Source organism: Balearica regulorum, chromosome 1 (assembly GCF_011004875.1).
Source record: "Balearica regulorum gibbericeps isolate bBalReg1 chromosome 1, bBalReg1.pri, whole genome shotgun sequence".
Lineage (NCBI taxonomy): Eukaryota > Metazoa > Chordata > Aves > Gruiformes > Gruidae > Balearica > Balearica regulorum.
This window is the reverse complement of record NC_046184.1, coordinates 54951538-54964352: the sequence shown is the minus strand read 5'-3', so window position 1 is coordinate 54964352 and position 12815 is coordinate 54951538. Positions and strand designations below refer to the sequence as shown.

Here is a 12815-nt window from a genome sequence, read left to right as displayed (position 1 = left end):
TTATCTACTTTTTCCCTATTTATCCTATTTCCTCCTCTCAGTGATACACTAGGTATCACGCACACCTTACTGTCACAGCTTTGTTCTACTCTATTTGACATTTAGGTGTCAAGTTCATTATCTTCTTAAGCACCATTCTTACATCTTGTCTTTCACTTCTTGTGCTTCCCTCAATATACTATTTGGTGACCATTCCTTCTGTAATTACCTCAGCATTACAAGATCCTAATTACCCTGTCTAGGTTGCAGTTCTGATGGCTGACTTATTCTGCAGGTAGTAGTTGTGCCACTTGTTCTTAGTGGGTACTTTTTCTCCTCCCCCGCCTGCCCCAAAAGAATTAAATTATTTTTATTAACTCCTGAATAGACTAGGTTAGCACTAGAGGAATGGAAGTTTTTAAAAAAAATCAGTGCGTATCAGATACCATGATTTCAGAACGTCTTACCTAAAAGGAGCTGGTCCATTCAGAAACCTCACCTCTCTCACGTTTTTACAAAGCAACACAACAGGCTACAATTATAGTCTGCCTTTAACTAGATGTATATTTCAATTTCTGTTATTTACAATGTAATGTCTTTTGGAGCCCCTTGTACAATAAAACATATAAGCTTAGACTGTGAGTATATTAACATCAACACATTCACAGCCTTACACAATGTTATTAACACTGTAGTTGACTGATAAACTATTATACTGAGAGCATCTTAGATAGCACTTAACAAGAAGTAAACATAAAGTGTTTGGGGTGGTGAGGGGGTAGAGTTATGTAGTACACACTGGTCTGGAAAACTCCGTATTTTTTATGTTAAAAGTAAAATGGCCTTATTGTTTGAATTTGTTATGACATAAGCTCTTAATTGTCACTTCAAAAGTCTTTGATTTTTGTGGTGTTCCTCATCTCACCACTATGTACATCATTTCTATAGAGAACGCAAGAAAGCATACTGCATTCAACACTAGCTATTTGTTTCCTTGCTAGAAAATAATTATTTAGTTTTTGGGAAAATAACATGGATAAATATTATGTGGTGTTTCTTTTTTTTTTGAACATTCTACAAAGTCCAGAGCTACTGTCCTCTCCTTTCTGCACTCTTCTGTTTTTAAGCAAATTTCTGGCTTCATAGAGGCATTAGATATTTTCATACTTAACATTTATTTGAAGAATGTCTAAATGGAACAGAAGAGCGGAAAAGCGGTTTACTACCAGCTAATGAATCAGTTTACCATAAGGAAGATTTGCTTTGGGGTTTTTTGATGATTATTTGGTTGGTTGCTTTTTTCTAAGTAAGGAAACAGAATTTTACAACTCAAAAGCAACATTAGTATTTGCTGCTTTCCCCACCTTCCCATTGTGGGGTCAAAATGGCTTCCCTACTGACAACTACAGGAGACTTACTACTAAACGTTGAGGAACTTATTTTTCTCTAGTATGCAGTTCAACACATAAACACTCACCTGTAGTTCAGTAAGCACAGTTTTATGCCTCTTGTTACATTCTACTTTCTCTATTCGGGTTTTCAAGTCCGCCAGAGTCTTGTCAAATACAGCACACTGTAAAGCTGTAAGTTTTTCTTCTAACAGTCTCTGGATAACCTGCAAAATTATTATTATTTTAAAAAGTAACAGTGCAATCCCAGAATTTGCAGGACCACCTATAAAAATATTCTCAACTCTTAACAAGCATTCTGCTACAAATGACAACGGTTGTGCCCTGTTGAATAAACCTGCAGTCACCAATAAGCACATGGTTGCACAGCTAAGAAAAGTTTCTACAGCTATTTTGGCAAATACAAACGGTCCCTCTTTGCCATTAATTCAATAAATTAATTTTCTAAGTATATATAAGTGTATAAAACCTTATTTCATATAAAAATAACCTTAACAACAGAAGATATTTTCATGAAGTGCTGTGTTTGCAGAAATTAATTTTTCCTCTTACTCTTCTGTTCTTGAGAGGGACATCTGCATTCAAAGAACAGAAACTAAAGACTTTCAACAAAATTTTATTTCCAAGATGCATTTCCCCCAGAAAGCAAATGTGTTGCTTTTCTTGTAGAAGCTAAAAATGGAAAAAGAAGAGACTGATTTCCACAAAGTTTACTTGTTACACGTATTATTTAATTTTTTTTCTTCCTGCCACACCTATTGCAGTGCAAAACATTTTCTTAGGAAACAAAAGCAAACAAGCAGCAAACATGGTTCAGTTTTCTGCATCCTACGTTAATGAAGTTAAAACACACACTAGCTAACTTCAAGACCACAGGTTTCTTTACATGCCAATAGTGCAATCAGGCAATTAACAGCTCTATAAAGATCTGCAAGATGCTATGTTGATTGCATCCTCCTTTGGAGAGAGACTTTCTTTAAAGCTGGGAACACAATATAGCGCACCACATATAAACCTTTACCACACTGAAATACCTCCTTTGCTAAGATTTTCCATTTTAGTCACACACGACTTAAGAGTTTAAATACGTGACACATTTCAAATATAACTCTTGCAGCATAGTTTTCAAATTATATTTATATACTTCTTAAAAGCAGGGCTAAATAGGACCTTGTATGAATTAAGCTACCTACGTTATTTGAATTACATACAATTTTCAACCACAAAAAAGAGAAAGTGTTTGGAGGGGCAGGGAGCGTGTGGAAAAGGATAGCTAATTCAAAGATGGTGTGTGTTTGCTATCTTCACTCTGCACCTCCACTCTACCTTTTGTAATTTTTGGTCAACATCCCTTCTGGCTGTAATTTTTACTTGGAGTTCGGCTTCATAATCTTCTCCCATGTACCGACGACGTTTAGAATGAACACTGTCCATGTCCTCAGATTTGGAACGCTTTCTCCTTGATGCTTCACCTGGAATGATCAGATACAACTGCTCGTGAGGAACCTTTGAAAAAATCAGGCATCTGCAAAATGCCATGATTATTATGAAGTTTGATTTGTCCTCAAGTTTAAGCTTTTTCATTCTAAACCAGTAAGAATGCCTTTGGAAAAACAAGATGTTTGATGACATCAAAGCAGAACAACAGTCCCTTTGGTCTCTGTACATTGCTGCCCTGCTAGTGAGTTCTGCTTTGTGATTCACCAAACCACTGCCCCAAATGCAAAATGGCTCTAGTACTCCCACTCCGTCCTCCAGAACTTGCCTCCAGTTTTTCCTGCTTTTATCAGCACCATCCTATAGTGAAACATGGCTTCTGAGAAGCAAAACAAAACTCTCTTCTGAAAAAGGAATCCTCAGGATTCCAGTCAAATAAAACTGCATCTCATTCTGCCAGTGTCAGCAATGAACTTTTTTCTACCTGCTGTGAAGTTTTAACCAGTCCCCAACTGAAAAAACATTCAAACATTTTTCTTACTTCTTGGGTAAGGAGGAAAGTAAAAGTCTAACAAAATAAGAGGCTCAAAGCAGAGCTCTATTATAAAAGTCATTTTCATTGCAGTGATGAAGTACGAAAGAACCAGAGACCTCATTCACTCCTCCAGCTCCTGGCACTGTATCCTTTAGAGACCCACATATAAAACAACAAGCCTACATTTAAAGGAAGGGAAGCTACAGAGCATACTGTGGGTACCTGACCACCATCAAAACACCAAAGACCACAGCCCCCAACCCCTCCACCCCAAACCTGAGGATGACACAGAAAGACAGAATTAGTAGTACGTCAACGAAGATTCACTGGAGACTGAAATAGCCTAACAAATAGTTACTTTTCACTGTCATTTTTTCTTGTATTGCATACATTCTGTGAGGCATATTTCTAACTTCACCCATTTCTTATAGTCTGATTTTTTGATAGCTAGATTTCTAATCATTTCAATCTGATCCGATTTTTTCTTGAGTTGCACTAAAAATGCACTAATGTACTAAAAATCATTAATAAGTAATATTATAAAAATCTGCATGACAACCTAGATAATTTTTAAAAGTTTGTGAAAGCATAGGTCCTCAAATTTTAGGTAAGTTTTATAGGGCCATAGGGCTCTTCATAAACATTTGCAGAATGCTGAATATCTGCAAGCAATACAAATGTCTAAGCTATGAATTTTTCTTTTTTTTTTTTTTCCAGAATGACAGCAAACAGTGGAAAACGAAGAGAGAAAAAGAGAGCTACATCTCCAGCTTTCTTCCATCCATCAGAAAAACTTGTAGAAATAAAATAAATCTGAATAGTCAGAAGACTAGTGAAGACAAGTTTATTAGGATCTTCCATACAACTCTTTCCTACTCCCAGTCAGTCTCTTTAGAAAAAGCCTGACCACTGAATAGTACAAGCAGTTTGTAACATGCAAGAGCTACTTACGTATTTAACAGAACATGTTTAATGTTCAGGTAATTTGTTCTGAAGCAGATGATACATCTAATTTTACTGCAGTTAGATTCTCTTTGAAGAGCTTCAGAGTGCTTGCTACTAGTGGAAAGGGTATCTAAAGGAGGCTGTGACTTCTAGGAAACTCTAGCAGCTTCTAATGAGCTGTGTCAGCTGTTCTTGATCAAAGCGTGCTTTGTGCTTATGTTCCAGCCAACTCCTTATGGAAGCTCAAACATCCTTTCAGCAGGTACTAGGGAGAGGCCAACATTGCTGCTGGACCTAGAGCACAGCTCCCAGAGAGCAGCTAACAAACAGAGGAATTTGTACAGTGGGGTGCACAGGAGGGTGTCACGGTCCCTGCACTGAGTAATGCTGGTGATGTGCCACACGTTGTGGTCTCCAGCAGCCACTGCAACAACTCTCCCAGTAATGTCAGAGCCTCCAGACTAAGCTACTTAGGGGGAAAATAGGGCTTTGCAAGTCTTGGGCTGCAGGGATTTTCTTAGGGCCTCCCATTCTGACTGAGGCTATGGCAGAGGGAGATGAGCTTGTTGGCTACAGAAGGTACAAACTAGTGGGACAGCTGAGTTGCCAAGTTAAAGGAGCTATGACTGGATATACTCCAAGATCCTGCAGCCTCAAGAACTGCACCCCCAGCTGTATCAAAGGAGGTATAGAGCCTGAGCTTATACAGATGGGAAATGGAGACTCCCATGATGACAAAGGCTGGAGCCACCAGGACAGCAGCTCCCGTTCTGCCTGCAGATGTACAGAGGGGAGAGCAGTGGATGCTGTTTATCTTGTCTAGTACTGCTTCTGACACCCGAAACATCCTCAGAGACAAACTCATGACGTATAGCCTAGATAAATGGACTGGCTCAACTGCTGGGCTCCAAGAGCCATGATTAGTGGCACAAAGTCCAGTAGGAGCTCATCACTAGGAATGTACACCAGCAGATGATACTGATACCAACACTAACATCTTCATTAATGATCTAGATAATGAGATAGAGGGCATCCTCGGCTATTTGCCGATGATACAAAACTGGAAGGAGGCGTTGCAACACTAGATGGCATTCAGAGTCACCTTGACAAGCTGGAGAAACTGGCAAACTGAAACCTCATGAAGTTCAACAAAAGGAAACACACTTGGGTAAGAATAAACCCATGTACAGGCTGGGAACTAACTGGCAAGAAAACAGCTTTACAGAAAAGGCCCTGGTGGTCTTCATACACATCAAGTTGAACATGAGTCAGCAACATGCCCTGTTGGCAAAGGCGGCCAACATCATCCCTGGCTGCCTGAGGAAGAGTATCTACAGCAGGTCGAGGGAGGTAATTATTCCCCTCTAATCACTGCTCTGAAACTTAACCTTGAGTCTTGTGTCGAGTTCTGGGCTTCTAAATAAAAGAAACACGTGAGCATACTGGAGAGAGCTCAGTGTAGCGCCACCAAGATGTTTTCTGGACTGGACCATCCTTCACACAAGGAAGTGAGAGTTGGCACTGTTAACTGGAGAAGGTGGTTAGAGAAGATTTTACAATGTGTGTAAATTACCTGATGGGTGGAGAGGGGCAAGCCTCTTAGTGAGTACCAGTGAAAATATGAGAGAAATGGATGCGAATCGAAAATTGCTCCATTCAAACATATCAAAACTTTTCTACTATGAGGGTGGTCAAATACTGGAAGTGGAACACTGGAAGGTTGTAGAGTCTCCATCTGTGGAGATACTCAAAATCTGTCTAGACATGGTTCTGAGCAAACTGTTCTAGTTGACCTAGGTTTGAGCAGGGGGTTTAGACTAGTCAGTCTCCAAAGGTCCCTTCCAGCCTCAACAATTCTGTGTTTCTAACACGTGCCACCAGCAAAGCATAATAGTTTTAATGTTATGTACTTCTCTCTGCATGTTTCTCCTCTTCTTTGTGGGCTTCTTCTTCTTTATCCTCCTCACTCTCCTTTCTTTTCTCCTCTTCCACTTCTACAAACAGAAGAAAAACCACCATGTGTTACTTATGCTGTTCTACAAAACTCTCATAAGAGTCCTGTTTTCACTAGTGAACTTAGAATACTTATGAAAAAACATGTTGGGGAAGGTGAAAGAAATAAGTGTGACACGGAATGAATGCAGAGATGAAAAAAGTCAGAGGATACCCTCAGAGTAAAAATTTGAACTACCATACAACACAGTAAGATTCACTTCTGGATTTGCTTAGCTTTAAAATCAACACAATGCCTCAAAGTTACCTCTGAAATGATGTATTTTTAATGTAGTTAAAGTTCTCAATAAATTATTTTAGTTTATTTTTTACCTACGAAAAAAGTATACAAATTTCAGTAACAAAATACTAATATATTTATTTACAATTGGCAAATTCACCCATAATCTTTATGGTAGAAAAAGCTTAAATTCTTTTCTTAACAAATAAGAACTTTCATTTAAAGTTTCTTCCTAATATAAAGTACCACAATTTAAGACCAGTTATTTAAAAACGTACAGTTCAGGAAATTCTTAAATAAAGAAAAATCTGTAATAGCACTCCCAAATGCACACAGGTTAAAATGAAAAATGCTAACACTTCCTGAAAACTTTTATGGTATGTTCCATAAACTTCCATTATGTGTTTCACACAGGCTGTATTTGCCACCTCCTGTGCTTGCTAGATACAACATAAAACTATTACTTTTAAGACTACATTAAAATCTGTTCAGAATATAACAAAACAAGTCAGTACTGCTATGCACATCTTGATCTGTACACTTCTCCAATTTAATATTTTCATTTTGTCATTACAGCAGAGTTTACTAGCTTCTTTAGAGAAAGTTCTGGCTGCAAAGATATGCTTGACGCTCTCTTAACACTAAACTGAAATTATGAGATTTTTCATTGTTACTTTATACACAAAATAATACTCATAAATTCTTCAAAGACAAGCTGATTTATTTTTAAGGTAATAAAATACCACAGTGCCAGTGCCAATGCCACCTACTTTAAGGCTTATAGGTAAGCATCATATATTTAATTGTTATCAATAAAACAGGACTCATTTACCTAAGAATCTAAAGGAGAGTCATTAAGTTCAAGAGTACTTTTCCCACAATTTACAGTTTTTAATATTCAGTTGAAAGATACAAATATTCCATGGAAAGATACATATACCTAGAATGTCTTTAAAATATCATGTTACAAGTTCCAAAGCTGAGATTTTTGAGTTCTATGTAGACAACAAAGTAATGCTAGGGATAAGGAAGTCCTTTCCTTACAAACTTCCATCACACTGTGAACAAATTTAGCTCATTTAACTAAAAGTGGTTTAAACATGATGCCCAGCTAAATTTCTCTAGTTAAGAAGGTTCAAGCCATAATACAGAGATAATTTTACATCTGGCTATCAGCTTATTTTTCACTGATTATCTTCACTATTATCTTCACTGATTATCTTCAATATTATCTATTTTCACTTATTATCTCAATGCTAGACAGGCAGAAGCAATTAATGTAACCTTTAAAAAACCAGTAATTTGATTATATCATTAAGTTATCACTGTATTTATCACACAGTTGTCTTAATAAGTCACACTATTTGCATGGATCTGAACACAAAGGTGGTGGTGGGTTTTTTTTACTTGGTATTTGCCTGTCACTAAACAGCTGAAAATACCTTTTAATAATTTCTACAGCTGCAAGCATTTAGATCTGCTTAGTAACTGACTGGATACATATCTGCATGTCAGTTCTGCCAAAACATACATATAAATGGAAATAAAAATACTGAGTAAGCCTAAGAGCATCTGAACAGTATTTGCAAGTTACTCTGGATTGCAGAGTCATACTCTCACTATTCTATAATCCTGTAACTGCAACATTCTCCTTACAGATTGGCTAGAACTGATGAGCACAGACATTAATCACAATAAAGTACAAAAGCACAGCCTTTCTAAGTAGTGAATCCTTGATCAAACTCTATCCAGAAGTTATTACAAAACAGAAATACAGATTTTTCCCATGAAATGTGACAGGATTTGACTATTTTTGTTTAGGAATAAATCATAGATTCATCTATTTTCAAATGAATCATCATGACTTAAGACAAGCTGAAGAAATGGGATGAGAAATGCTTTGTGATATTCAACAAGGACAAATACAGAAGTTCTGCACCTGGGAAGTGAGAACCCTTGCAGTGACACAGGCTAGGGCCCACATGGCTGGGGAGGAGCTCTGCTTTGAGAACTCGCACAGACAGCAAGCAAAGCATGAGCCAACAGCATGCCCTGGCAGCAAAGGAGGTCCACAGCATTGTGAGCTGCATTTACAGGAACAGAGCCGGTACACCATAGGAAGTGGTTATTGCCCTTTACCTAGCACTCATTATGCCATCTCTCAGTAAGGAGCAAGAGACTGCTAAGGGGCTGGGGAACATGACCTGTAAGAGATGCTGAGGGAGCTGGGCTTGTTCAGCATGGAGAAGACAAAGCTTAATGGGGACTTAAAAACCTATACCTTTCCTATACCTTAAGGCTTTCCTATACCTTAAGGTGGCTTTTGAGAATATGAAGTCAGACTCATTGTAAAGCTGCATGGCAAACAGTAAGAGAAACCATGTGTAAGCAGAAACAAGAGATTCCAACTGATAGAAAGAAAAACATTCCCAACATGAAGAGAGTCATTGAAACAGGTTGCCCAGAGAGGTCGTCCAGTCTTCATCAGTGGAAGTTTTCATCATCTCAAGTATCTGTAAACAAATGAATGCAGCACAAGAAACAAGAGGAATCGCTAGTCACTACACAACTGCAAAATTATGATGTCATTTGGATCAGAGAGACATAGCGGAATAGCTGAAATGACTACAGCATAACAATGGATGAACATAGTCTCTTTAGGAAAGACAGGCTGGAAAGGGTGAGGAGTTGGTTGTGCACAGAAGAGTGCCCAGAGTTTTGCCATGGGACAGGTGATGAGCCAGCTGAGCACTTGTGGGCAAGGAGAAGGCAGAAAAGCAACATGGGCAATGTTGTGCTAGGCACTCACTACAGACTACTTGAACAAGGAGAGGAAGTCAATAGAGCCATTTCACATAATCACAGGCCTTAGGACTGACTCATGGGTATACTTTAACTGGAAAGGCTGTATGATTGGGCACAATCCAGGTGGTTTCCTGAACATGCTGAAAACAATTTCTTGACACAGGCAACTGATCAGTCAGCTAGGGGAGATGCTCTGTTGGGTTTGTTATTCACAAACAAGGAAGAATTGGTCTGGGACATGGAAGGTCAAGAGTAGGTTCACCTGCAACAGCCGTAAGACTGGGGAATTAAAAATCCTGCAAGAAGTAAGCGGGATGAACATCATGTCCTTGCCCTAAGGACAGCAGATTTCACCTTATTCAGGACCTACTTGGTAGTGTCCCAAAGGGAGCTGCCCTGGAAATCAAAAATACCCAGGAGAGCTGGTAGTTCTTCAAGGACAGCTTCCTCAAGGCATGAGAATAGCTCATTTCAATGTGCAGAATGTACAGCCAGCATGGAAGAAAGCCAGCATGGGTGAACAGGGACTTCCTGACAGAGCTCCAATATAAAAAAGAATTACATAGGAAGAGGAAGTAAGAGGAATACAGGGACATTATCCAGTTGTGCAGGAATGGAGTAAGAAAAACCAAGTCTCACATGGAATTGAAGCCAGTGAGGGATGTGAAGGGCAAGAAGAGCTTCTGTAACTACAATGGCAGCAAAAGGAAGGCTATGGAAAATTATGTGTGGCCACTGCTCACTGGGGCAGGCAACCTAATAACTGAGGACATGGAAAATGCTGATGTACTCAACTTTTCTGTCTCCATTTTTCACTGGCAAGTTTTCTTCCTAAGTTGCTGAGAGCAGAGGGAGAGATTCTGGCAGAGTCTGCAGAAGTGAAGTGCTATCCACAGTCAAGGAGATAGAGCTAGGGCACACTTAAACCAGGTGGATATAGAGAAGTCCACAGGAATAGATGAGATGTACCCAAGAGTGCTGAGGGAGGTAGGCTGCCGGCATTGCAAAGCCCCTCTCTATAATCTTCACGGCAACCAAGGGAAGCTCCTGATGACTGGAAAAAGAGAACTGTCACAGCCATCTTCAAGACAGTCAAGGACGATGATTCACAGAAACTACAGGCTGGTTGGCCTCACCTGACATCTTGGGGAGGTTATGGGAAAAAATACTCATAGGTAGCCATTGCCAGGCACACAAAGGATAGAAAGGTGACTGGGAGTAGCCAGTTGGATATAGTAACGGCAAACTGTGCCTGACAGACCTAGTAGCTTTTTACAGTGGGCTCAAAGAATTGGCATCAGTGGTATGTAGTACATCTGGTGGTTCACCACTGGAGGCAGTCCTCAGGAAGCCAGACTGGGCTGATGCAGTTTATTGTATTTACTAATGACCTGGACCTGTGGGCAGAAGACTGCACTTGGCAAGTTCGCAGACACAAACTGGAGGGAGTGGTAAATATTCTGTGGGGCATAGCTGCTATTCAGAGGCACACTGACAGGCTGGAAAAATGGGTGAACACAAAGTGCAGCAAGTACAAATGATTAGCCCTGAATCTGGGTTAGAATAACCCTAATGCAATAGGACAGGCTGGGGGTTGACTGGCTAAAATGTAACACTGTAGAACAAGGCTTTGATTCCTGGTGGAAAACAACTTGAACATCAGTCAGCAGTGTGAAATAAGTTCAATAGCATTTCAGGCTGTATTAACAAGAAATGTGTCCAGCAGGATAAGTGATTCTCCTTTGTTCAGCACTTGAGAAACCCCTATTTGGAGCACTATGTCCGTTTTTTGGATCTCCAGTACTAGAAAGGCACTGACAAAACCACAGCAAGTCCAGTGGATGGTCACCAGAAAGGTCAAGGAAGTGAAGTACATGCTGTATGAGGAACAGGTGACAGAAGCGGCTTTGCTCAGCCTTAACAAGTGAAGACTAGTTGGAGATTGTACTGCTGCCTTTCATTACATAATGGGAGGGCAGAGATAAGATGGAGACACTTCTCTAAGGACAGGAGGCAATGGACACAAGTTGGAACACAGAAGATTCCAATTAAGCATAAAGTTTTTCACTGTTGAAGTTGGTTAAATATTAGGCTACTCAAGAAAAACTTGTGGTATATCCATCCTTCGAGATACACAAAAATTAACTGCCAAGGTCCCTCAACCATCTGATATAATTAGACCTGCTTTGAGTAGGGAGCTGGAATAAAGACCATCAGAGGATTGAATTAAAATTACTCTGCAGTTCCATGATCTTCCCTGTTGCTCCTTCATGCACCTTTTCCAGTTCTGTAACATCTTTGATACAGGGAGGGGAAAAGAAACAGAATTATACAAAACATTTAAGAGCTTGATGTCCCATAGTGAAGTTCTTCTCAATTTCTTAATTTATTCCCAGTATTCTTTATTTGCTATCTTCAACTGTTACTGTATCAATGTCTTCACAAAGCTACCTTCTATAATCCTGGAAAATTGTCCTTGAGTGGTAAGTCAGTTCTATCTTCTTATCAAGTTATGACCATTTTTGTATTCATCTATACCACTCTGTAGTTAAGCACAATGAGATTCATCTGCCATTTTTATACCCCAGTCATTCAGCATTGTGAGATTCTTCTACAGCTATTCATAGTATCATCAGCAAACTGTCACTCTGCTAGTCACCCTTCATTTTAGCTAAATTATTAATTCTGCCACACAACACAGTCTCTGCAACAGATCACTGTAGATTTCCTTTCAATTCTTCAGAAGATTATTTCTTCCATGAGGATCTTCTGTCTTCCGAAGACAGTTCAGTTTCCAAAAGTTCTTGGTAAAAAGTTGTGTGTTTGGTATTCAGAAGAATTCAAATATATCAATCAGATCTTCCTTGTCATGTGCTTGTTTACTTACCTGAAGAATTCCGTGGTTTTCTATGTATGATCTTCCGTTACAAAAATCTTAACCGCCAACATAACTATTATATTCACTAATTCTACTGGACAAAAAGATTCTATTAATCTGCCCATCTGAAGAAAGCCTTCTAGTACCATTCTTCACATTGTTGTTTAGCCATGCTGGCTTTCATCTGGGCTTTTTGAAAACTCTACTTTTTAATTGAGCAGCTTGCACCTGTGCCTTCAATATAGCATCTTCAAGTGATCTCCATACTCTCTCCACAGATTTAATCCTCACAGACTCTTTCCAAAAGTTAGTTTTTATCTTCTAAGACAACTCTGTTTTCTCATACAATTGTTTCCTGCCCCTGCACCATCTCTGCTATTTTCTTTGCTATTGAAAGATTGAAATTGGTGGAAGGACTGCAAAATTTTTCCATTAATACCATCTCAAATTTAGTACAAAAGGGGTCCTCAAAAGATTTGCTTGAAATATTTCACACAGAATGTACTATTCCGAAAAAAAATTAAATTTCCTTCTCTGCAACTTGACGGGCAAGCTTCATGAAGCTTAGAACGCAGAAATTAACAGGTGACTGCT

The 12815-nt window shown here is 39.1% G+C and overlaps 1 protein-coding gene across 10 annotated transcripts in view; it reads right to left on the bottom strand.

Moving 5' to 3' along the window:
• Positions 1-12815, bottom strand: part of ATF7IP (activating transcription factor 7 interacting protein) — a 120161-nt gene that overhangs the window by 40649 nt on the left and 66697 nt on the right. For all 10 annotated transcript variants that reach the window (XM_075750745.1, XM_075750755.1, XM_075750721.1 and 7 more), the window contains exons 3-5: positions 6216-6299; positions 2715-2860; positions 1457-1594 (exon numbers count right to left, since the gene is read on the bottom strand). In XM_075750745.1, the coding sequence (XP_075606860.1) occupies positions 1457-1594; positions 2715-2860; positions 6216-6299 (368 nt within the window). The remainder of the gene's footprint in view (positions 1-1456; positions 1595-2714; positions 2861-6215; positions 6300-12815) is intronic.